This window comes from Vipera ursinii, assembly GCF_947247035.1.
Source record: "Vipera ursinii genome assembly, chromosome: 10".
NCBI lineage: Eukaryota > Metazoa > Chordata > Lepidosauria > Squamata > Viperidae > Vipera > Vipera ursinii.
In genome coordinates this window covers 6,733,094-6,759,442 of record NC_139520.1, presented here as the reverse complement: position 1 = coordinate 6,759,442, position 26,349 = coordinate 6,733,094, and the positions used below count along the sequence as shown (strand labels likewise).

At 44.7% G+C, this 26,349-nt stretch overlaps 1 protein-coding gene across 1 annotated transcript in view; it reads right to left on the bottom strand.

Annotated features, from left to right (window-relative positions):
- NUP93 (nucleoporin 93) overlaps positions 1-24,891 on the bottom strand; it is a 115,177-nt gene extending 90,286 nt beyond the window's left edge. Inside the window, exons 1-3 of the mRNA XM_083370250.1 lie at positions 24,800-24,891; positions 9,203-9,409; positions 7,654-7,771 (exon numbers count right to left, since the gene is read on the bottom strand). Of these exons, the coding sequence (XP_083226376.1) occupies positions 7,654-7,771; positions 9,203-9,381 (297 nt within the window). The 5' untranslated portion in view covers positions 9,382-9,409; positions 24,800-24,891. The remainder of the gene's footprint in view (positions 1-7,653; positions 7,772-9,202; positions 9,410-24,799) is intronic.
- Positions 24,892-26,349: the final 1,458 nt, after the last annotated feature.

The window sequence follows — 26,349 nt, the reverse complement described above, 5'->3', positions numbered from 1 at the left end:
ACAATCAATAATGTATTGTGGGCCCTCTAAGGCAGAGGTCTCCAAACTTGGCAACTTTAAGACTCGTGGACTTCAGCTCTCAGAATTCCTCAGCCAGCTGAGGGAATCTACCAGATTCAACCAGATTCACTTTTGCAGGTATCCAGCCATCTCTGATATAACCAGATACCCACCGATCACTTCTCTCTCTCTCCGTTGCTTGAAACGATGATGCACAGTTGACTCCAAAGCAAGGGATGGTTTGCTTGCTTGTGGACTGGGACCACATATGAACCCAACCAGGCTTTGTAAACCAAGTTTCTTTTTCTGGCTGAACAGCTTGGGTGACTCCAGGCAATAATTTATTTAATAAAACATATCTAAGAACAAGGCATGAATCTGCTCACCATTTTGTTTGAAACCTAGGGTTGTTTCCCCCCCCCCCGCCCCCCGAAGCAGTCTTTCTACTGAATGAGGATAAATACTGTAGAAGGCATGTTTAAAATAATACTTCAGAGTTCTGTAGTTCAGAGATTCTTTCTAAGCAGCTGAATAAGAGAGTGGTTTCCTTGCAAATTTAATTACAGAGAAATAACCCCCAAATGTGTAGATCAGTGTATCCGATTTTACATAATGCCGCTAAGAACTGTCATCTTTTTAGCAATAAGACTTCAAAGTAGAAAAAATTGCTGATTGGCCGTAGCACTTTGGCAGCTCCAGAAAACATCTTTGTTCTTGTTATTAAAGCTACAGTCACATTTATGGGATGCATCATTGCAAATTCTAGGAAGATTAAGTGAGAAGGGTTTCCAGTACAGATTAATGCCCCACATTTAGCTGAGATAACAGTACATAATCAAGTTAACATTGAAAGAAAAGATATTAGCATGTGAAAGCTAAGTCTTCTTGGGTCCTAGCTTTATCAGTTGTGAAGCTTCTTGGATGAGAAGCGAAATGTTGTTCTTGTTTTCTGTTTCCTCAAGGAAAAAAACAGCCCAGTTGCCTTTTGAAAAAACAACTTTGAGATACGCAACTTCAACTGCAGGTTTTTAAAGGCAACGCTAAAGAAGCCCACTTTAGGTGTAAGTGTTTAGGAGAAGCGCATTATTCTCAAAAGACATCCTCCAGACTTTTCCAAACTCTGACGTATTCTGTCACTGGAGATTGTCATTCTTAGCGTTCGCCTTGCTAGGCTGCAAGTTCTTCTTTTGCACTACGCTCACCTAATTCTTACAGAAAAGCAGGACAAGGATTTTCACTTTTTAGCCATTTTGTCTGATGGTGATTAGATCTGAGAAAGAATGAGTGACCCAATTCACCCAGTTTGAGGAAGGATTATAACCTGGGTCTCTTAAGTGTGGGCCAGGGGTAGACAACCTCGGCTCCTTTATGACTCGTGGACTTCAACTCCCAGAATTCCTGAGCCAGCCATGCTGAGGTTTCCAAGCTGAGGCAGGCTGGCTCAGGAATTCTGGGAGTTGAAGTCCACGAGTCATAAAAGAGCCAAGGTTGCCTACCCCTGGTGTAGGCCATCAATGTCAATGCTTGCTGGAACTGAGGATGAATTAGAAGCCTTCTAGAAGTTCATTCCAAGGCAGTTTCCTAGAATCTCATCAGGTGAGGTCTTCTTCAAGGTTATGGCTCTCACTCAGTCTTCCAAAAGGAATGGTCATGTATCAGGGAAATCAGGCGGTCCAGGCCGTTCAAATGGGCATAAAAATTTATTGCAAGCTTAAACTCTCTACCACCCTAATGAGAAGGAAGGACTCACTGGAGAAGAGCCTAATGCTGGGAAAGATTGAGGGCAAGAGAAGAAGGGGACGACAGAGAATGAGGTGGCTGGATGGAGTCACTGAAGCAGTAGGCGTGAGCCTAAATGGACTCCAGAAGATGGTAGAGGACAGGAAGGCCTGGAGGAACGTTGTCCATGGGGTCGCGATGGGTTGGACACAACTTCACAGCTAACAACAACAACAACAAAGCTCTCTACAAGAATCTGAACTACTAACAGTCAAAGGAATTTGGCGGCACATACGAAATTCAAAGTGGGCTGGATTGGGATGTCTTTGGGGGCGCGAAGGGACTCATGACTGATGGTGCATTTGACCCCTCCTTCAGGCTCAGCCCAGTCATCTCCTGCGTCACTCTTCCCTCCATCTTGGCATCTCATCTGTTGATTGAATGGAGATCTGTCCACTATTGCTGCAGCTCTGGGATCTGAAATTATGTCTTGGGTATTCCGGAGTCCTTGAAAATTTTTGGTGGAGAGTCGTCCAGATTAATGTCAAACTCCAGGGATATCAGGAGATCCAGGCAGTTCAAAGGGGCATAAAGATATATTGAAATATTAAGCTATCTATAGGAATCTGAACTACTCATGGTCAAAGCAATTTGGCAGTAGGTAAGGAATTCACGGTGGGCTGGACTTGAATCTCTTGCGGGCGTGAAGGGACTCATGACACGTTTGACCCCTCCCTAGGACTCAGACTGGTCATCTCCTATAGGAATGCTGAATTAGGAAGGATCTACATGGAAGCAGAACATCCATTTCAACCTTTTGCTTCCACCTTAGATCAGCCACAGTTTAACACGGCATCCAAGGCCTAAATTACGGTTTGCTCAAACAGTCCAATCTTCAGAAGCTACACTTTAAAGCTACCTTGTTTCTACAAAACATGAATCAAGTTTAACGTCTTTTGTTTGGGTTTGGACCTTGAAATAAAAGTTTCTCAACTCCTTACAATGGTAGCGGAAGCGAAGAAGCAAACCAGCTTCCCAAAGCAGAGCTGTATTTCAGTGTTTCACTCCGAATCGATCACCCAATCCAAATGGTTTACACCACAAATTCCACCGTTCCGGAGTGTCTCTAGATTTCATCCGGTAGTTGGGCTAAGCGTCCTAGTAATAGCAAAATCAGTTCTATCACCGGGGAACATACGAAGCTGCCCTAGGGCAATCAGCACTGGAAACGTCTTTCAGCCTAGCTGGCTGCTAGCTGCTATCAAACATCTTGTACCAATCCAGCAGAGCAAAATGGATCTCAGATATAATGCACACAACAAAAATACTTAATGTACTCCCTTAGCCGGTGCATGAAACCCAAAGCAAGCAAAAAACCAATTACTGTGGGAAGGCTAAGAGATAATATGCAGCCAACAACTGCAGTATTTTTCTTCATTAATCATTACTGCATTCTTCTTCGTTAACACTAGAGATCCAGAAGCATCAGGAGGAGGAGCAAGCTACAAGCTTAAAATCTGAAATATGAAAAACTTGCTTCGGCTATATGCTTTTTCCTCCCTTTTCTGTTTTTGTTTAAGAAGGCTTCAAAACAAAATTCAAAGCATCCAAAGACTGGAATATCTCTGGAGAAAATGTAGGTTCTACTTGCATTATCCTGGGTTCTCTACTACATTATGAGAATCTAAAGAATTAAAAAAAAAAGGAGAGGTATGCTATACAAAATTCAGGCAGTCCCGCAATTTATGACAATAGAGCCGCAAATTTCCAGTTGTTAAGGGAATTTTTGCCCCATTTTACAATCTATCTTGCCAGAGTTGTTATAAGTGGATCCCTGCAGTGGTTGGGTTAGTGACACGGTTGTTAAGTGAATCTCGCTTCCCCGTTCATTTTGCTTGTCAGAGGAGAGCAAAATGACCCCAGGACATTGCAAATGTCACAAATATCAGTCATTTGCCCAAGGGTCTGAATTTTGACCACGTGGATGCTGCAACAGCCATTAAATGAGAAAACAAAGTCTTAAATCAACCTTTTTCGATGCCATTGTAACTGACAAGCAATCAATGGAGAAGCCAGACTCGCTTCACAACCCTGTTACTAACTTAACAACTGCAGTGATTCACTTAAACAACTGTATCAAAAAGGTTGTAAAATGAGGCACAACTCACTCATAGACAGCCGTACCAACAGGCTGAAGAACAGCTTCCATCCATGGACTGTCAGGCTCCTGAACGGGAAATAACTCTATGTATGATTGACTTGCAAGGCCGGTGTGTTGTGCAATTAGCTCCCATGGTGTAACAAGATGGTGGGTTTGTCGTCAATGTGAGTTGTGGGAGGAGGGGGGCCACGAAGCGAGGCCCAGCCCATCTCACTGTACATATGTTGTACTTTGATAATAAAGGTTCATTCATGTCATTCAAAGATGATTAGGGGACTGGAGGCTAAAACATATAAGGAACGGCTGCTGGAATTGGGTATGTCTAGTTTAATGAAGAGAAGGACTAGGGGTGACATGATAGCACTGTTCCAGTATCTCAGGGGCTGCCCCAAAGAAGAGGGAGTCAAGCTATTCTCCAAAGCACCTGAAAGCAGGACAAGAAGCAACGGATGGAAACTAGTCAAGGAGAGAAGCAACCTAGAACTAAGGAGAAACTTCCTGACAGTTAGAACAATTAACCAGTGGAACAACCTGCCACCAGAACCAGTAAATGCTCCAACACTGGAAGTTGTTAAGAAGAGACTGGCCAGCCATTTGTCTGAAATGGTATAGCGTTTCCTGGCTGAGCAGGGGGGTTGGACTAGATGACCTCCAAGGTCCCTTCCAGGAATATGGAAGGGAGTCTGGCAAGTCTGTTGCTTTGTGTAGACTTACCTGGCAGGTAATTTTTCATCAATACTAACTGAATTATAATAATAATAATAAGTTGGAAGGAACCTTGGAGGTCATCTAGTCCAACCCCCTGCTCAGGCAGGAAACCCTATAGAACTAAGGAGAAACTTCCTGACAGTTAGAACAATTAACCAGTGGAACAACCTGCCTCCAAAACCAGTAAATGCTCCAACACTGGAAGTTTTTAAGAAGAGACTGGACAGCCATTTGTCTGAAATGGTCTAGGGCAGGGGTCGGCAACCTCGGCTCTTTTATGACTCGTGGACTTCAACTCCCAGAATTCCTGAGCCAGCATAGCTGGCTCAGGAATTCTGGGAGTTGAAGTCCACGAGTCATAAAAGAGCCGAGGTTGCCGACCCCTGGTCTAGGGTTTCCTGCCTGAGCAGAGGGTTGGACTAGATGACCTCCAAGGTCCTTTCCAACTTTACTATTATGATTATGATTACTTAACCACTGTCTTGCTGAGCAGTGGAAATTTGGGGCTCTGTTGCACTCATAACTGAAAGATCAGCTGTAATGTCACTCTTTACCAAGTCCATGTCCTTAAGAAATGTTTTTTTAAAAAAAGGATGAGCGGTTTCGCTCCAGCTTTTTGTAAGCATTTCCAGCTGGGGGAAAGAAAAAAAAAAGTCAGAGCTAAGCTGGGAGGGGTGGAAGAGGGAACATCTAAAAGGGCACCGAGGAGACAGAGTGAAAACCAATCTGGTCTTCTGATAAACGAAATAATTGTGTCTGCTGCAGCAGCCATTTTATGATGCTACGCATGGTTACAAAATCCCTGAAGAACTTCTCAGAGAAACCCATCCTTCTGCTTACAGAGAAGACCTCCACAGAGGACGATCCCCATCTTCCTTGCGACTCCCCCAGAAGGCTCTCTGTCGAGAAGGCAATGAGTCCCTAATCCAATCTAACAAGGCATTACTCTCTTTTCCAAACATGACGGGAATCGCCCACCCCAGGCCCCAGAATCAATTACAAGATCCAATGGGAGACATCTCGGCTGTATTTCCTCTTATTCTATCAGTCACCTAAGTGTTATTACTACTAAATAATTCACAAAATTAAGACGTCAATTGGCATGGCCCCTTCATCAGCACTAAAATCTGAAGCTGAAAAAGCCCTTTCACAGAAAAAGACACCCAACTCATTATCACGACAGCAATGAGGTTGGAAGAACACGGAGGTACTATCTGTGGGTTCAAATTCTCGTTGGGCTAGCAAAAACACACATATTGCAAGCTACAAAAGCAAGAGCGTGCAGACACACCCGGAGCCCCAGCAAAACAGTTTGTCAATTCCTACAGTGTAGAAACTCTAAAACACAATTGAAGGTGAAATAACTAAATACGTCGGGAAAGATGTAACGCAATCGTACTGATTTTTAAAGACACGGATGTGCGCTCCTGATGTGATACAGGTAGCCCTTGACTTACAACAGTTCATCTGGTGACCGTTCGACGTCACATCGGGACCGAAAAAAATGACTTATGACCGGTTTTCACACAACCGTTACAGCGTTTCCCCTGTGGTCACGTGATCAAAAGTCAAGATGCTTGGCAACCAAGTCATCTTTATGACGGTCGCAATGTGCCGCAATGTCCTGGGATTGCTTTTTGTGACCTTCTGACCAGCAACGTCAATGGGGAAGCCAGATTAAGTGTTACTAGCTTAACAACTGCAGTGATTCACTTAAGAGAAGAGTTGTACAATGGGGCAAAACTCTCGCTTAACAGCTATCTCACTTAGCAACAGGAATTTAAAGGGTCAATTGTGGCCATACGTTGAGGCTCATCTTCCACTGAAAGGTGAAAGAATACCAGTTGGTAAAACCACCTCACCTACCATTATACAGCGCTGAGACAGACAGGAAAAGAAAAAAAAGGTGGGGGGGAATCAGAGTCAGCAAAGCAAAGAACATCACGTTACAAGCAGAACAGGTTACGGTTCTTAATCATATTGAAAATTCAGTCTATGAAATACTCAGGTTTTCATACTGAAAATTACGGAAAGGGAACCAGATTGTCCCAGCAGAACAAAGAAATAGAAGACACTGCCTTAAAAAGGTAAAGCTAAAGGTTCCCCCGCACATGCGTGCTAGTCATTTCCGACTCTAGGGTCCGGTGCTCATCTCCGTTTCAAAGCCGAAGAGCCAACGCTTGTCCGAGGACGTCTCCGTGGTCACGTGGCCGGCATGACTAGACACCAAAGGCGCACGGAACGCTGTTACCTTCCCACCGTAGTGGTCCCTGTTTTTCTACTTGCATTTTTACGTGCTTTCGAACTGCTAGGTTGGCAGAAGCTGGCACGAGTAACAGGCGCTCACTCTGCTATGCGGCACTCGGGATTCGACCTGCCAAACTGCCGACAAGCTCAGCATCCTAACCCACTGAGCCACAGCGTCCCTTAGATCAAGTTAAATCAATCGTCCCTTAAGTTCGGAGAAGGTGAGAGGTGGTTGTGACACCATACAAATAATGTGTCGTTCCTCCCCCCCCCCCCCAACATGTAGGTTACAAAACACAAGAGCTGGAAGCCAGTTGCTAAACGGCAGCAAATTTACTGGGTGGCGATCAAAATTCTGACTGCAACCCAGTTTGATTCTGGGATCAAACTCAAGAATATATTCTAAGGAAATATGCAGTTGATGACTTGAGTTCCAGCCCTCCCCTTAAAATTCAGCCAGAGGAAACCCAAAACGTAAACCCAGAAAGTCTATAAACTGAGATTGCTGCAGTGTTGTCCTTCAAACATATACCAGCTCTTTCCGTAGGTAGACAAGCCAAGGTAGGAAAGTCTTTCAACAGCGCCTCCACAGTGACATGCACAGAAGAGGATCCTAATAACTGAAACATCCAGGCACTTCAGCATTAAATGCAGACTGCCAGCCTTTCGTCTTGAAGCGCCAGGAGCCAATTCCTGGCAACCCTTCTCCGAACAAGAAAATGCCAGCGTTTACTAGCACCTATGAGCATAAAGCATTGCAAAAATACACGTGCTCCTTCTGAGCAAGTACACGCACTTTTGTTACGTCTGGCCCTGACCTGTATATCGGTGTCTTTGACAGGCTCTAGAGGTTCGAATGTTGTCGCGGCGCTCAAACTCTCCAAGCGTTGAGAGATGTGGGATATGTCGAGTCCTCTGGATCCGAGAAGAACCGATCTGGAAGACAAGATGGAAGTAAAACAAGGCAACGCTGTCATTTCTCCCAAAGCAAAATTTAATTCCAGAGGCCTGATTAGCATACCGCAAGCATTCCTTGACTTACAGCCATGCGAAGTTCCGTGACGTTGAAAAAAATTGACCGGTCCTCACATTTATGACCACTGCAGCATCCCCATGGTCACAAGAACAAAATTTGAGCATGTGCGGATCTGGTTGCTTAATTCCGACAAGCTCTACCATAAGATGGCATAAAGATTTTCAGCTTCATCATTAAAAGCCCTGAACTGTCTGCTTTCTGCTGCAGCTGGAGGGGGAAATTTACCCAACGCAGAAAAATACTAGGGATGAGTTTTCTGGTGGAGATGCAAAGTCCCCACCCACATCCCAAGGAGAGGCTTTGCCTTCATACAGATACAGGTAATCCATGACTTTACGATCACAATGGAGCTCATATTGCTGAGTGAGAAATTTGTTCAGTGAGTTTTGTCCCATTTTAGGACTTTCCTTGCCACAATCTGTGAAGTGAATCGCTGCGGCTGTGAAATCAGTAACCTGGTTGTTAAGTGAATCCGGATTCCCCCCCCCCCCCCGTTGACTTTGTTGGGTTTGCGTGGGAAAACGTCAGATTCAGCTCAGGCTACTTCGCTGGCAGAATCGGACAATTCACCCCAGCCATATCACCGCACATGGCCATCTCGTCACAGCCAACTTGCCACGGTCACCTCATGGTGGCCAGCTCTCCATGGGACAACAGCCAACTTGCCACAGGGCAACTTGCCATGGAAAATTCCATGTGGGATAACTCAGCACAATAAATGCTACCTGCCACTGTTTCTTCTACATCCGAGGCCCCCAACCTTTGGGGCACCAGGAACCGGTTCCGTGGAGAGAGGTTTTTCCGCGGACCGGAGAGAGCGTGGTTTTGCATGCTGCCTGCATCCCACGGATGAGGCTTTGCTTGTTTGTGTGGACCGGTTGCTGACATGCCACAGTCTGGTACGAGTCCATGGACTGGGGGTTGGAGACCCCTGTTCTACATTATTTCCATTTTTGTGAATGGAAGCAAGGTCAAAGAAATAGTGGCAGATAACATCTAGCGCACTGACTTGTCCTGGATGGAGTTGTCTGTGGCGAGCTGTCCCAGGGCGAATGGTCCCAATTGTCCTAGACCAGGGGTAGGCAACTTTGGCTCTTTTATGACTCGTGGACTTCAACTCCCAGAATTCCTGAGCCAGCCACGCTGAGGGGAAAGGGAGAGGTTTCCAAGCTGAGCCGTGCTGGCTCAGGAATTCTGGGAGTTGAAGTCCACGAGTCATAAAAGAGCCAAGGTTGCCTACCCCTGTCCTAGACCCTTCAACCGAGGTTTGCTCTCCAGCAGTGCCAATCTAGCAGCCACTGACAGTGCTTTTAAGCAACCCAGGGACTTACGCTTTGACGTCTGCTGTTTCTTGAGAGGTGCGGGTCAGGGTCCGGGAACGCAAACGCTCCCCCGCCTGTTGGATCTCCTGGAGATTGCGTTCGACGTGAGGGAGCTCCGCGATCCCTTCGGTCTCCGCTGCCAGCTGCTCTGCCTGCTGCAGCAGCTCGCCAAATCCTTCTGCATCCATCGGCACTCCGGGACGCTGTGCGGAAAGCCTGGAGAGGCAAGCGGGAAGAACAGAAGCCATAATCAGGTCAGACCAGAAAGCCTGGTTTAGTCTCCCCTTCGCGGTTACAAGTAGTCCTCAGTTGGGACCAGAATTTTCACTGCTAAGCAAGGCGGGTGTTACGTGAGCTGTGCCCAATCGTATGACATTTCCCCCCCCCCATGGTTGTTAAGCGAATCACTGCAGCTAAGGGAACCGTGCAATTGCTAAGTGAATCTGGCCACCTCATTGACTTTGCCTGTCGAAAGCCGGCTGGGAAGGTTGCAAATGGCGATCAGGTCACACGCACACACACATACACACCCAAACACTGCAATCGTCGTCTCTCTCTCTGTGGCCCAGGGCCTTAATTTTGATCACATGACCACAGGGATGATGTGCCAATTCTAAGGGTGAGAACCAGCGGCAAGTCGGTGTTTTTAGTGGCTAATTTCAAATGGTCACTAAACAAATGGTTGTTCCGGAGAGGAATCATAGAGGAGTCACAGAATCATAGAGCTGGAAGACCTTGGAGGTCTTCTAGTCCATCCCCCTGCCCAAGGCGGGGTCCTTATTCCATAGCAATCCTTTCTTGAAAATCTCCAACGATGGAGCACCCACAACTCTGGGAAGCAAAGCTGTTCCATCCTCACTGTCGGAAAATTTCTCCTTGGTTTCCAGGTTGATCTCCCTCTGATGGCCTTCCGCCCACTGCTTGGTGTCCCGCCCTCGGGTGCTTTGGAGAAGAGGCTGGCCCCCCTCTTCTCTGCGACAACCCTTCGAGTCCTGGAAGACAGCTGTCACAACACGCTAACTCTTTTTCTCCATACCTAATTTCCCTTAAACCTGTTTTTCACGATGGTTTAGCCCAGGGGTTCCCAACCAAGGGTCCACGGCCAGTGGGCCGCAGAAACGGCTGGCCAGTGCATGCAAGCATGAGAATGCATTTGCCCCCCACACACTTGCACTAACGCCTGTGGCCCCATTTGCGCATGCGCGCGGGCACGAACGGGGATGCTAGCATGGGGCGGGTGTCCGCAACCCATTTGTGCATGTGCCGCTATCCGCCATGGGGGGTACGTGTCTATTCGCATATGTGTACTGCGCCAGCACATGCTGCATGCACAAACGGGGCTGCTAGTGCCGCGCCAGTGTGCGGGGCCCTGTGTGCGCACACACGGGCACCAATTTTGAAGCTGCTCTCCTTCCCTCCAGTCCTCAAGGCCAGAAAGGTTGGAGACATCTAGTTTGGCCAATTCCCACCCCAACCAAGCTTGGCATCGTCTGCAAATTCTATCCCCTCATCTAGATCATTTATGAAGACGTTGAAGAGAACTGAGCCCTAGGCACAACCTTGTAGTATCCCACTGCACGCTTCCCTCCAGGTAGTTGTAGTTTGATGGAGGACCAGGTCGGTCATCAACTTACGACCACAACGGAACCCAAAATTTCTGTTGCTGGTCAAGCTGTTAAGTGAGTTCTGCCCCCATTTTACGATCTTTCTTGCTACAGTTATTAAGTGAATCACTGCAGCTGTTAGGTTAGTAACAAGGTTGTTGAGTGAATCTGGCTTCCGCATTGACTTGGCTTGTCGCAAAAGGCGATCGCGCGATTCTGGGACACGGCCACCGGCATAAATATGAACCAGCTGCCCAGGGTCCAAATTTTGATCCCATGCCCACCGGGACGTTGCAACAGTCACAAGTGTGGGAAAACAGTCATAAGTCACTTTTTTTCAGTGACGTCGCAACTTTGAATGGTCATTAAATGAACTGTGGTTAAGTCGAGGAACCCCCCCTGTGGATGCTGGTTGCAGTGAATTCCTTTGTCTACCCTACATTGTTGTATCTTACCAAGAAGCAAGCTGTGGTCTACTCTTATCAAATCCCGGACTGAAATCTAAGTGTACTATATCCACAGCATTTCCTGGATCCACTAATTTAGCCACTTTATCAAAGGCGGCAATAAGGTTTGTTTGGCATGATCTGCTTTTAACAAACCCAAAGAATGGAATAGAAATGAAGGAGACCATGGCCAGCTTCACCTGTCAAACTATCTGCAAGGCTGCAAAGAATTTTATCTGCAAGTCTGCTTGCTGGCATGCGGCCATATTTTAATGAATGGCACTCGTAGAAATTCTAGCGTCAATACAGGATCAATGGAAGGATAACTACAAGCTAAATAATGGAACCGTTCAGGTCTGGATGCAAAGAAAAAGCCACCTTTATTATGCTTTTGGAAACATAGGGTATGTACAAGTTTCAGAAGTGTATCCGTAAACCACTTGCTGCTCAAGGTAAAAGAAGAAGGGTTGTATTTTAATTTTTAAAGGTAAAGGTTCCCCCGCACATGCGTGCTAGTCGTTTCCAATTCTAGGGGCCGGTGCTCATCTCCGTTTCAAAGCCGAAGAGCCAGCGCTTGTCCGAGGAAATCTCCGTGGTCATGTGGCCGGCATGACTAGACGCCAAAGGCGCACGGAACGCTGTTACCTTCCCACCGTAGTGGTCCCTATTTTTCTACTTGCATTTTTTACGTGCTTTCGAACTGCTAGGTTGGCAGAAGCTGGGACGAGTAATAGGCACTCACTCTGCTACGTGGCACTCGGGATTCGACCTGCCAAACTGCTGACCTTCTGATCGACAAGCTCAGCGTCCTAACCTACTGAGCCACCGCCTCCCTTATTTAAATCTTTACTTTCCCCAAATGTCCAAAACAGCAGAACTTAGATTAACGTACGCTCCTTAGTGTTCTGAAGCTCTGTGGAGCGGTATGTAAATAATATACAAATATATTAAAATATGTGACTCAAAAGCAAACTAGGATACAGTGGCATGTTATTACATGGCACAGATTCAAAAGTCAGCCAAGATTAAAGGCAAATATGATATAACATATGGTCCTGTCTCTTTTTCTAGGGCCCAGGTCTAAGGGCTATTGAGCTTACTCTACATGAGGGGACATGGTTCTAGATAAGATGGATGGATTTTTCATACAATAGTCCTCTTCTTACAATCATTCGTTTAGCGACCGTTCAAAGTTACAACAGCAGTGGAAAAAGTGACATGTGACTGTTTTTCACACAGCCGCTGCACCATCCCCGCGGTCACGCGATCAAAATTCAGACGCAGGACAACTGACTCACATTTATGATGGGTGGCAGCGTCCCGGGGTCACACGATCCCCTTTTGCGACCTTCGGACTAGCCAAGTCAATGGGGAAGGCGGATTCACTTAACCATCACATTACTAACTTAATAATGGCAGTGATTCACTTACCCACCGTGGCGAGGTAGGTCATAAAATGAAACAAAAGCTGCTTAACAACTGTCTGCTTAATAACAGAAATTCTGGTTGTAAGTTGAGGACTACCTGTACTCGCCTCTAAGCCAGAGGTCTCCGACCTTTTGGGCACCAGGGACTGTTATGTGGAGAGATGTTTTTCCGTGGACCGGGGGTGTGCGTGTGGTAGTTTTGTGTGCTGCCTGCATCCCGTGGTTGAGGTTTTGCTTATTTGCACAGACCGGTTGCCGGCATGCCGCAAGCCCGGTGCCAGCCCATGGACCGGGGTTTGGGGACCCCGCTCTAGGCATCCCTATCTGATCCAGGAAGGTCAGAAATGTTGCAGACTATTTGGTTTTTGTTTCTAAAGCTCCGAATATTTAGTTCAAAGCTAGTTCATCCATGCTTGAAATTCTGATGATATTTGAAGAATAGCATCAGACAAGGTTTGGCCAGAAATTTAGTCACCTAATCGCAATTTCTTCTAGAAAATCCACCAGGGGTTTCCATTCCAATATTAACACTTTTCACATCTTTTTCTGCGTAGGAGTCATTTCAAAAGTACTCTCGGAGAAAGAGACGCTGTGCCAAAACATGCAGCAATCTGCTAAGTGCTTTAAAAGCCAAATTTACGAGGCTTTTATTTTCACCAAGCCAGCCTCATACAGCAATGTAGATTTACTCTCCCCTTCTGATTCTCTCCCCCCCTCCCGCTGTCTTCTCTGTGATACTTTATTGTCATGTGAAGTTGGTCTAATTTGACAATCTTGAAGACATCCCAAGGCGTTTCAGCCAACCTCTCCTCCATTGTGTTACAGAAAACATTTCACGATTAGAATGGGGAACGGCAAGCCTATTTGACAAGTCAAGACAAAAATGGTAAGCCGATTTGTATAAAACTCCCTTTACCAACATTCCTTTGCATTCAGAAATGAACAGTCAGTGGGAATTTCTGGGGAGGAATCCGGCAGCCCAGTTGCAGGAAAAGAGATCATCACAGTATTTATCTGATAGTTATGCAGAATGTGCTTTAGTCTGGCAAGATTCCTGTCAATGGATGAACAGCAATAAAGAAACTTCTCTGAACAATTCATGGTGTTGTTCTTGGTTTCTTGTGCCTATAATGGTATTTTTTTGAGAGAGAGAGCTGAATGCAACAAAATTTCATTTTAATGCATGCTGATCATGTAATTTAAAATGACAATACAGATTCTATTCTATTCTAATTTCCATTCCATTCCATTCCCTATTCTATTCCATATATTCTATTCTATTCTATTCTATTCTATTCTATTCTATTCTATTCTATTCTATTCTATTCTATTCTATTCTTCCATTCCATTCCATTCCATTCCACCATTAATCTACATTTACGGATGATGCCTACTGGATCTCTTTCTGCATATCAAGGACACAAGATGTGCACTTCTTGGCTTACAACAGTTCGATAGCACTGAAAAAGGTGACTTATGACTGTTTTCACACTTAACAACTGTTGCAGCCTCCTCCTCATGGTCATGTGATAAAAATTTGGACGCTTAGCAACTGACTCATACTTATGTCAGTTGTAATGTTCTGGGGTCATGAGATCCCCTTTGGCAGTCCTTCTGACAAGCAAAGTCAATGGGGAAGCCAGTTCCACTTAACAACCGTGATCGCTAACTTAACAACAGCAGTGATTCACTTAGCGACTGTGGCCAGAAAGTTTGCAAAATGGGGCAAAACCCATTTAACAACTGTTTTACTTAGAAACAGACATTTTGGCCTCAATTACAGTCAGAAGTCAAGGACAACCTGTGCTGATTTATTTTAGCAAATAACATTTAGATAAACATTAGCTTGAAACTGCCCATAATGTATTCGTATCTTAGATTCGAAGAGGGCATTCTTCAGCTGTCCACAGAAGTGTGGCCAGGAGCGCACAGGCCCAAAACTCATTGGTATAACATCAAGCCCTAGGAATGGTCTGAAAGTCATCTGCTGAAGATAATGAATATTACTGCAACAAATGTAAAAACAACTCTGTATCTCTCGATAAGGACTCTACAGAAATCCACCATCTGCTTATTGGATGCTGGATGCTGTACGCAGAACACAGAATAAATAAAGAGTCAGAAAGGACCGTGGAGGTCTTCTAGCCCAACCCCTGCTGAAGCAGGAGACCCTACACCATTTCAAATAAATGAATGTCCAAGTCTCTTTTGGGAAGCCTCCAGTGATGAAGCACTCACAACTTCTGAAGGCAAGTTGTTCCATCAGTTGATTGCTCTCATCATTAGGAAATTTCTCAATAATAATAATGATGATGATATGATGGAAGGAACCTTGAAGGTCATCTAGCCCAACCTCCCTGCTCAGGCAGGAAACCTTATACCTTTTCAGACAAATGGCTGTCCAGTCTTTTCTTAAAAACCTCCACTGTTGGAGCATACACCGCTTCTGGAGGCAGGTTGTTCCATTGGTTAATTGTTCTCACTGTTAGAAAGTTTCTCCTTAGTTCTAGGTTGCTTCTCTCCTTGATTAGTTTCCATCCGTTGCTTCTTGTCCCGCCCTCAGATGCTCTGGAGAATAGCTCGTCTTGCTTTTTCATGCTCTGGAGAGTAGGTTGACTCCCTTTTCTTTGTAGGAGCCCCTCAAATATTGGAAGACTGCTATCATGTCTCCCCTGGCCCTTCTTTTCATTAGACTAGACATGCCCAATTCCTGTAACCGTTCTTCGTATATGTTTTACCCTCCAGCCTCCTGATTGTCCTTGTTGCTCTTCTCTGCATTCCTTCCAGTGTCTCAGCATTTTTTTTATAGTGTACTTGCAGTATTCCAAGTGTGGCCTTACTAAAGCTTTGTAAAGCTGTTAGACCAACAGCCCTCTGTTCTCCGTGATGGGCATTTTGTTAGGGAAAGGCAAAACATAGTATTTTATTCCCAGAATGTCATGCAGACATCCGACTGCAAAGATCAGGCCGGCGCCAAATAACAGAGATCGCATGAATCTTCCCTCAACGCAAGCCAGCATACTATTAGCACTAACCACCAGCAGCCTTAGATAAGCCAATAAACAGCATGTGCAATGGAGACAGAAGCCAGGGAGGGGAGCCCAGCCATGGAGAAAAAAGCATTTTTAAGCTCTGCAATGCAGTAAGGATCGGCATCTCCGTACAAGCTGTTTTCCCCCCTCTGGCAAAGAGCTACAGCCTCTGCTGGCAGACAGGGTCCAAAGCAGTGATAATTCTCGCTCAGATAAGGCTGCGCCTGCCAATTTCAGAAGCAGCATCAGCAGCGCGTCTGCCTAGAATGGCAGATGCTGCTTTCATTTGATTCACTCCCTTTTATTTATTTATTTTTTTCATTAACTACCATGCGGGAACAGCAGCAGCAAACTTCACATCGAGCGACAGAGGCGACGACAAACAAAGAAGGCACAGCATAGCACACTCTTTGGGGTCGTTTCTGCCAGGATGCTTCCTCGCTTGCTTTTTAAAAAGGCGTCCCTGGGAAGCGGCTGCAAATCAGCCAAACGTACAAATTCCCGTTGAAGCTAGGACGGTCAAGCCAGCAAACGCCAGAGAAGATTACGAGGAAGTTGGGAGATGCAGAGCGGTCACTACTCAGCTGCCTGCAGAGTTATCCAACCGCAGGTATTCCTCGACTTACAACACCTTGTTTAGTGGCCATTCAAAGTTATAGCAGCCATGTACACTCCCATGAAGTTCTAAGGTGGTACTTTGTAAAGTACCGCTTTACAAAGCCTTACTTGGAATACAGCATCCAGTTCTGGTCACTCTGTGTGTGTGTGTGTGTATACGTATATGTATATATGTTTTTGTGTACACACACACACACACACACATATATATGTAGGTCTTGGCCTATTCAGGTCTTTTCCCGTGTAAGATTGAAAGTGTCTTGGCAACATTTCGACGAGGTCCCACTCGTCATCTTCAGGCTGGTGTCTTCGGCTTCGCACAAGCACGAAGCCGAAGACATCAGCCTGAAGATGACGAGTGGGGCGGACAGCTGAAGAATGCCCTCTTCGAATCTGAGATACGAATACATTATGGGCAGTTTCAAGCTAATGTTTAAACATTATTTGCTATATATATATATAGATGTTGAGAGTCTGGAAAGTTATAAAGTAACTTACGATCGTTTTTCACACTTATGACCATTGCAGCATCCCCATGGTTATGTGATTAAAATTCAGATGATGGCAACTGGCTCCTATTTATGGCCATTGCAGGTTCCCCGTCATATGGTCAACTTCTGTGACCTTCTGACAAGCAAAGTCAATGGAGAAGCCAGATTCACTTAACAACCGTGTTACTACTAACTTAACAACTGCAATGATTCACTTAACAACTATGGCCAAAAAAAAAGTTACAAAATGGGGCAAAAATCAGAAACGTTTTGCTTAGCCACAGACGTTTTGGGCTCAACTGTGATCGCAACTCGAGGTCTACCTGTATTTATGAAAAAATAGTAAAGGCAGGATAACAAACAAACAGAAATCAATTAAAACTGGTTTTTACGGTGGGCTTTTAATCATAAAAGTAACTCATCAAACTTGTACGCTGCCCAACTTGCAATGCTGCAAGACATAAGAAATAAAAGTTAGCAAATGCAACGCTGTGGATAATTTAACAGTGGATTATCATTCTACTGTATACCACCTTAGCTCAATAATATATTCATTGAACATAAGTGTAACAAACAAGCAAAGTGCAGGAGATTTCAATCAAGCACATATGGCACCAAATTGGAACAGGATGCATTGAACTAATTTTTTTTTTAAAAAAGCATTGTGTTCCAAGCAAGCAACGTCAGTTTTGTAAATACACAAATATAAATTAACTCAAAGGCTCATCAAGTTCTGAGCTGGAGTCAAGAATTTTTTTAAAAAAAAAACATGTTCTAGCAGAGAATAACTTAAGGAGTGTGGGTCAGTGTTGGCTTCCCCCATGTGTCTGTTTAATTGGCTATCCTCCAACTCTTCTAGGTTTATTGAACCAATCTAAAAGCTTTCTGTCAGCATACAGGTAGGATGTTATTTTGTTGCCTGTTGAAAAGTAGCAGAAAATTCTCTTGTCACTATTTGGTACTTTTGTTACCAACTTTCAGCACAATAATCTTGAGCAGCTGGAAAAGGAAGAATCAATCACTTTTGATATAAATTAATATTTTAGAATGGCCCTCAGGTGTATTTGAAAGCAAAATTAAAATGGATAAAAAAGCAATACAATCAACACCCTTCGGTGGAACATTTTATGCACATCCTACAATTGTGCCCCTTTCTGCATTACTTGTAGAATGGAAATGTGATTCAGTGAGAAAAAGTAACAAAATGTGTTAGTATAAATGAAATGAAAAACGTGATTCTGGTCATTAACCAGCACAAGAAAACCAGTGTGGCAAATATTCAAACGTCAGGATATCAAGGAAGAATACATTCATACAATTTTGGATAAAAAAAATTAAATACAAGTGGAGGGGGGTGATTATGTGACTATAAATCAAAATTTGGTTTGGAGATTGCTTGCTTCCAAAGTAGATCGATCTTATGTTTTAAGATAACTTGAGTTCATAACTGTGTATCATGGAGTCTCCAGGAGCCTCAAAATAGAGATTCAGTAAATATATTTAAACTTCTGCATAAATTAGGAGGGATTGCACAAGCTATTTCTCACATAAAATTCTGAAATCAGAATCCTAAGACCCAACGTTAATTTCCAGCTTTGCAACTTTACTCCAAATATAAATTATAGGGAAACAGTGAGGGAAGAAGGGTGTATCTCGATTTGATGTGTGCAAGCTTCAAAATGGTTGGTCGTGTGAGAAATAAAATGCCGATCTAAGATGGTTTTTGATCTGATCCAGTAGGACTGTGATAATGTGGAGGAGGGGCTGAACCACATTCTGAACTGACTCTTTGATGTTAGGATAACATACTATCTTCCATGAGGCTAAACAATAAACCTACCTGTGGATTGGTGAACATATTACAACTAGCTAAGGTGTTAGATGTGAGTGTGAATAAAAAGACAAATTTAGCAGGAGCTGCCCAAATCCCCGTAGACTCATTCAAGCATCTGATCCAGCAATGCCACTGGAAGAAACATAGAACAGATTCAGGAATAATAAAGTTGGAAGGGACCTTGGAGATCTTCTAGTCCAACCCCTTACTCAAGCAGTAGATCCTATATATACCATTCTGGGCAAATGGCTGTCCAGTCTCTTCTTAAAAAAGCTTCTAGTGATGGAGCACCCACAACTTCTGGAGGCAAGTCATTCTACTGAGTAATTGTTCTCTCGGGAAATTTCTCCATAGTTCTCCAGAATTCCTGGGAGTTGAAGTCCAGGCGTCATAAAAGAGCCAAGGTTCCCCACCCCCTGCCTCGTGTGAAAAGTCACTTTTTTCAGTGCTGTTTTAACTTCAAACGGTCACTAAACGAATACCAATGTACAGCACGTAGCATTTTGGATTTCATGCTGTCTTTAAAAAAGACAGGAGTGAATTGGGGAAGGAGGGCGTGCTGGTGGTGAAGTCTCCGATTCCGTTTCCATTGTTTCCAATGAAGACGCTTCTGTTGTCTAATGGCTGGTTTATCTCCCCCCCCCGCCCCGCCCCGACTGATCGAGAAATACAGCCTTCCTTTCAAAATGACAGCTTTCAAATATTTTCCAGACCATCAGCGCAGAGGAGTGGAGTCTTTACAATTGGGGGGGGGAGGGGGGAGGATAGTTTACTGCATTCAGGAGACTGCAGACAAGACTCTTGATGTGACTGTTCAGCAAAGGAGAGATTAGCAGAGTCATCAGGCCAGGATATTTGAGGAAACAACAGCGGCACAAATAGGAGAGAGAGAGAAAATTGGAATTCCGAACCAATAACTGATCCAAAATCTAAGTAAGGCAAAGTTGTGGGCTTTTTGTTTTTGTTTTTTAAAAAATGACCTGTCACTAATTGTTGCTGCATTCAGCCACAAATTACGCTCTTGCACAAAATTATTCATTCTAACTCTCCTAAAAACAAAAAAAATAAAAAATAGCTGACTTTTATTTACCGATTAGCCCTTCTGGAAATATAAACTTAAAACAATCGGTCAGCTAAAAAGATTTCTTATTAGGCCAGGGAAGGATGTATAAAATCAAAGCTGGAGAGAGCACACAATCTATTCCACAGGTAGTCCTTGACTTACAACTGGTTACTTAGCAACCGCTTGAAATACCTCCCTAGAGCTACTTACCGTACGACTCGGTTTCGAATTCTGACGGCCGCCCCCTCCATGGTTATGCGGTAACATTTTGAGCAGCTGCCAACCGGCCCACACTTACGGCCGTTTGCATCATCCGCAGTGCCGTCAGCAAGATTCGTGACGGGGTGTTTTTTTTCCAGAAACTGGTATTCATTTCCCGTTTCTGGCAAGAAACGACCATTGGCTAAAATCAACTCACTTAATGACCGTGGCAAAGAAGGTCATAACACCAGGCATGAACCTGTGGGGAGCAGCCTAATGACCGGCACAACGTATGACCTAGTTTCATTAATTACAGTTATAAGTTGAGGACAACCTGGTACTTTCAACTCTAGTAAATTTTTCAGTCCTCAAAAAGGACAGAAAGTGAGAAAGAAAAAGGCACCCGGGAGTATGGCCAATGGTCTTCTGTCATTGCCGGGGGAAGAGTGGGGGGGGGGACATCAAAAATAAATAGAAAAGAGACACATGAATAAGCTGAGTATGGGGAAAGCACGAGAGTCCAGCTCTACAGAAATGCCTCATACTCAAACCCCAATGAAACAGGAAAATTAATTAAGATAATATAAGGCCATGGCATGTTTATCCTTACTGCAGATTAAAGAAAAACATATGAAGAACGGTTGCAGGAATTGGGTACATCTAGTGTAGTGAAAAAGGAGGACTGGGGTGACATGATAGCCGTGTTCCAATATCTCAGGGGCTGCCCCAAAGAAGAGGGAGTCAAGCTATTCTCCAAATCACCTGAAAGCAGGACAAGAAGCAATGGATGGAAACTAGTCAAGGAGAGAAGCAACCTAGAACTAAGGAGAAACTTCCTGACAGAACAATTAACCAGTGGAACAACCTGCCTCCAGAAGCGGTGAATGCTCCAACACTGGAAGTTTTTAAGAAGAGACTGGACAGCCATTTGTCTGAAATGGTATAGGGTTTCCTACCTGAGCAGGGGGGTTGGACTAGATGACCTCCAAGGTCCCTTCCAGGAATATGGAAGGGAGTCTGGCAAGTCTGTCAGCTTCTGCTGCTTTGTGTAGACTTACCTGGCAGGTAATTTTTCATCAATACTAACTGAATTATAATAATAAGTTGGAAGGGACCTTGGAGGTCATCTAGTCCAAACCCCTGCTCAGGCAGGAAACCCTATAGAACTAAGGAGAAACTTCCTGACAGTGAGAGCAATTAACCAGTGGAACGGTTGGGTGCTTCATCACCGGAGGCTTTTACAGCCACTTGTCTGGAATGGTATAAGGTCACCTGCTTGAGCAGGGGGTTGGACTAGAAAACCTCCAAGGTACCTTCCAATTCTATCATTTTTTGTTATTCTGTTAAATTAGAGGTAAAGTGGACGATGGTATGCTGTAGCAGTTCAGTGTTAGAACAACACAGGTCTCCAAACCTGGCCACTATAAGACTTGTGGACTTCAGTTCCCAGAATTCGCCAGTCAGCCATGGGAGTTGAAGTCTACAAGTCTTAAAGTGGCCAGGTTTGGAGACCCCTAGAATAGCATTTAGGAGACCCAACCATGGAAGTTCAGCCATGGAGGACCTAACCAGAACATCTAACCATAGCTCCCACCACTGAAGCTTACTGGGAGACTTTGGATGGGTCACGCTCTTTCAGCCCAGTCCAACTCAAGAGTTGTTGTAGGGGGAAATGGAAGGAGGCAGTGCGACGTTCAATGCCTTGAGCAACAGTAAAATGAGTTTTGCCTATCATTCGCAAAAGGTTATGTTAGTTATACAAAGACATGTGGTCTTACAAATCCATATTTGGGAAGTGGGTTGCACATGAAACACCGAACTTCTCAGCTTAAAAGAACTGCCGCAGAAGATGCACAACAGCCAACCAGTTTGCCGGGATGAAAAAGGAAGGAATGCATTCTATTAAGCACTATGCGTTGCCCGCACCATTTAGGATTCATCAGAATTCAGCTCTGCAATGCAGGCCTACCTGGTGAACGTGTAGAATTGCTGGGGGTCAGTGCATATTTGAAATGCAAACAAGCCCAAGTAGCTTTAAAAAAAAATGGCCCTGTGTAACTCGAATGCACAGCCCCGTGCCCAGGAAGAAGAAAAATGGTCCACTGATCCCATGTGCTATTTTCTGAAGCTGCACATCTCCTAATCACAGAGAACTTCATGAATTGTAAGAGCAAATCCATATTCCTTATAGTCCAAGGAAATTCAAAGTGTGCCCTAAAAAGGTTAAAAGCTTCCTAATTAACAATGTGGGCTTCAAATAGACACCAAAGGCATGTGGGCAGAAACAAACAAGCTCTTGCAGAGATGACTCCTATCAAAATATTGGAATAAGGACTGTTTATTCCAGCTACCTGAAATTCATCACAATGAACGAAACATATTTGTGCAAAAACGCTTTATGAAGTTCTTCTGCCATAGAAGAAAGCAGAAGGAATAGGGGGAGAACAACTATCATTTTAGCAATGTAATATAAATGCCAACAGAACAGAATTAGTGGCTTAACACAATTTGAGATATTCTCATAAAGAGGAATAGGCCACGCTGAAGCCATTTCAGATATGACACGGTAGACACTGATTAATATATGCTTAAAGTTCCACCATATTCCAAAGGCAATTATGTTTTATTAGCCATTTCTATACGCTACCCTCAGGTTTATCTGACAGACTACCTTTATAGTTTTTCTGGTTTAAGGGGATGGTTTGAGCAAGTGGCTGGCAAGCATGCATAGCTCTATTCCCACAAGCAGCGTGCATGTGCCCCTGCCGCTCACATAAATGGAGGGCACACACACGTTCACCCACTGCTCACAAGTGAAGATGTGCATGTGCATGCATGCATGTTCATCAGCCGTTTCCACAGCCCAGTTGCAAACCTCTCATGGCCCACAGGTTGGGGACTCCTATTTTAAAGCAAAAAATGCTAATACATTTCAAACAATGGACTATTCTAAAGAAAGGATATTAAGGACTCCAAAGAAGCAGAAACATCAACCAAAAATACTAAAATGTACATGGGAGAGAGAACAAAATACTGTAAAATAAAGATAATCTTTATTCATTCATTTTCTACCACATATTTTTCCTTGCAATGTAATATTACATATTGTACATTGTATGACTGCCTTGATTTCCCCCCCCCCCAAAAAAAAACATTCTGAACTTGGTTAGAATGAACAATGACTAGCTCAAAATCACATTCAGAAACTTCAACTTGTAAGGAGGGACTTTTTATTTATCTCCTGAGGTCTATTTTGAAATCTGTAAGCACATTCAGCATGCTGTATTCTCACAACACAGAGAACGATAAATTAGCCAAATTAGCCTTAAATGTAGGCTAATCACTCTACAAATCCAATCTGCATAGTTCATTTATGGATGATTTTACTGTGTTAACCCACAAAACTGGAGTAATTCCATCAGTTATGACTACATTTGTTGTGTATTGCATAACAGAACTTCTGGCTCTAGAGGTTCCACTTCACCATTATGGGAAAAGAATGCCAAGATGGAAAGGCTTAGCCCAAATCCAGCCTTTTTTAATGTTCTTTGAAAAGTGAACATGAAGTAAGATTATAGGGGCCTGCAGATTTGCAGTGTAGCCCTAACTCACTAGGCAGATGCTTAGGACTGAAACCTAAGTGAAATCATACACACATTTAGCCAGAAGGAACTGAGGAAGGCTAACCAGAAAAATTATACACTCAAAGAATAGTAATTCTTCTATTCTCCCATCTCCTTCATGCTTGTCCTGAATGAATCATGCTCTTCAGAGTCTCCAGCAAGGTTTATTCACCGTCAGCTATCTGATCGTTTTAAATTGGAAAAGCCAGATATTAAATTTGGCATTTTCTGCATGTAGAATTACTGTATTATGGTGCAATAATTAAGGTGCTGGACTAGGAAACCATGATTTTTAGTCCTCCTTTAGGTTTGAAGCCGATGGGTTGACTTTGGGCCAGTTTTTCATTCTGGGCCCAACCCATTTCACATGATTGTTTGTTACTGTAGGGAAAAGGAAGTGGGAGCAGAATATACAGTGCCCTGGTTTGTTTGTACAAATCAAGGCAAGATATAAGCAGAGGTAGCAACTTAAATAAGAAATTGCCGAAATCCAGGGAGGTGGTCTATCAATTGCAATATACGTAAAGGTTCTACAACACAGGCCTATGGAGGTCTGCTCAGAAAAGAGGTTTGCTGAATTTAATGGGACCTGCCCCCAATTCAATACTATAATAAACAACAGCAGCAGAACGGCCCTTCCAAATGAGGGTCCTTTTCTTCGAAATCAGTGCTTCTCAAACTTGGCAACTTTTAAGACACCTGGTCTTCAACTCCCAGAATTCCCTAGCTATGCTATGACGGCTGGGAAATTCTGGAAATTGACATTCACATGCCTAAAACTTGCCATGTTTGAGGAAACCATGTTTCAAACGCTAATTAGCCAGATGACAAAAGTCAGGGGAAACATTAGTCCAAATAAAACCTCCATTTCCGGGCACCAGGAGGTGCTTCTGGGACTCCTAATGGAGACAAGCCTGTGCAGGGTGTCTGGCACCTGCTGGTGGGGTCCCAGCGAAGTTAAAAAGCGGGGCTGCTTGTTCACGAGGCAGGCAAAATCTAACCCACGCCGTCTCGTTCCTCCATATGCCTTTCGGACTTCAACTCCCAGAATTCCCTGCACCACTCAGCCATTGGCTTTACCGCTTATGGAATTCTGGGAGTTGAAGTCCAAAAGGCTAAAAAAAGCTGCTTGCAGAAAGTGGGGGGGGAATACACCCCTGGGGACGCCTCCAGCTACGGCACCGCATTTCGGGAAAGCCCCAGGGAAGAATATCCAACAAGCTCGCAAAAAGAACCGCGTGTTCTACCCCGGCACGGCCACACTTACCGTCCCCGCTCGTTCCGCCGGCGGCGCTCTTACGTCGACGGCGCGCCGCCGCCCGTCGTCCGCAACGATTGGTGGAGAGTCCGGCTTCTCCCATCAGCCCTTGCGACGGCGCGCAAAGCTGGCCCCGCCCACGCCCTTATGACGCTTGAGAGGGAGGGATGTTGGGGGGGGAAACGGAGCGCACGAATAATACGAAATAAAAAATGAGAATGGCTTCGGTGGGAAATGCTTGCTTTTCTCTCGTTCTTTCTTTCCTTTGTGTGGATCCGCGTTCTTTCCCGACGTATGGGCAGAATGAAATCTGGGTGGCGGCCATGAAGGCGCCTCCCGCCGCCACCCTAAATCACGACTAGCGAGGCTTCGTTGCTATGGAAACAGAAGGCCCTACTGCTTTCATTCGGTGGCCACGCAAAATTTAAAGGGGGCGGGGGGGGCGGGGTGGTAACTCATCTCTAACCCATCTGCAAAAAAGGAAGAATAAAACTTACCCTAAAGTCGGATTAATTTAATTAATTTAATTTAATTATTATATTTGTATACCGCCCTTCTCCCGAAGGACTCAGGGCGGTGAACAGGGCAATGACTGATTTATAGGTAGCCCTCGACATGACAATAATTGGGACCAGCATTTCCATTGCTAAGCAAAGCAACTGCCCTTTTTCGGCCATGATTCATATATGAATTGTGCAGCTGCCAAGTGAATTGCATGGGTTGTTAAGTGCGTCCAGCTTCTCTCCTTGGCTTTGCTTGTTGGAACGCAGCTGGGAAGGTTGTAAATGGCCACTGGGTGACCCTGGGATGCTGCCACCACAATAAGTACATCCCAGTTGACAAGTGCCTGAATTCTGATCACAAAACCATAGGATGCTGGGCTAGTCGTTAAGCCTGAAGACTGACTATAAGTCATTTTGGGTCAATGGTCAAAACATAAAGTCATTGATTTGTAACTTCGAATGGTTCCTCGCGTTGGATTTAGATCTCTGCATCACTGCGCATCAGGGAACGTGCATTTTTTGTTGTTGTTCGAAGATGGTTGCATAGGCGTTGCACTTCTGCGAATGTTAACATTCTTCAGTAATACTATGCAATTGTTTCACTTCTGCAGGCGAGAGAGAGAGAGAAAAATAAGCCATTTCCGATGTTCATAGCAGTTCTAAACTAGACCCAACGTAGGGGTTAGACTGGAAGACCTCCACGGTCCCCTTCCTGCCCTATGAGTCTTCCCATTTTCTAACCCCCCAGCTGAGGGGCTGGGGAGAACCCATAAAGACCTAAATGTGCTTTCTTGCTAACCCCAGTTTAAGGATGGGCAACTATCTTGACTTCACCACCTGTGGACTTCAACTCCCAGAATTCCTGAGCCAGCACAGCTGGCTCAGGAATTCTGGGAGTTGAAGTCCACAAGCTCTTAAATAAGTCTCCCAGGTTGGCCAACCCTGCCTTAAACCCACCGGCTATCCCTCGCTGAGCGCAGCGGGTCAGCCATCCAAGCGCCCGGAGCGAGCCCCGCAGAGAGGCGGCGAGAGGGCGCTCCAGGGCCGGGCTCAGAA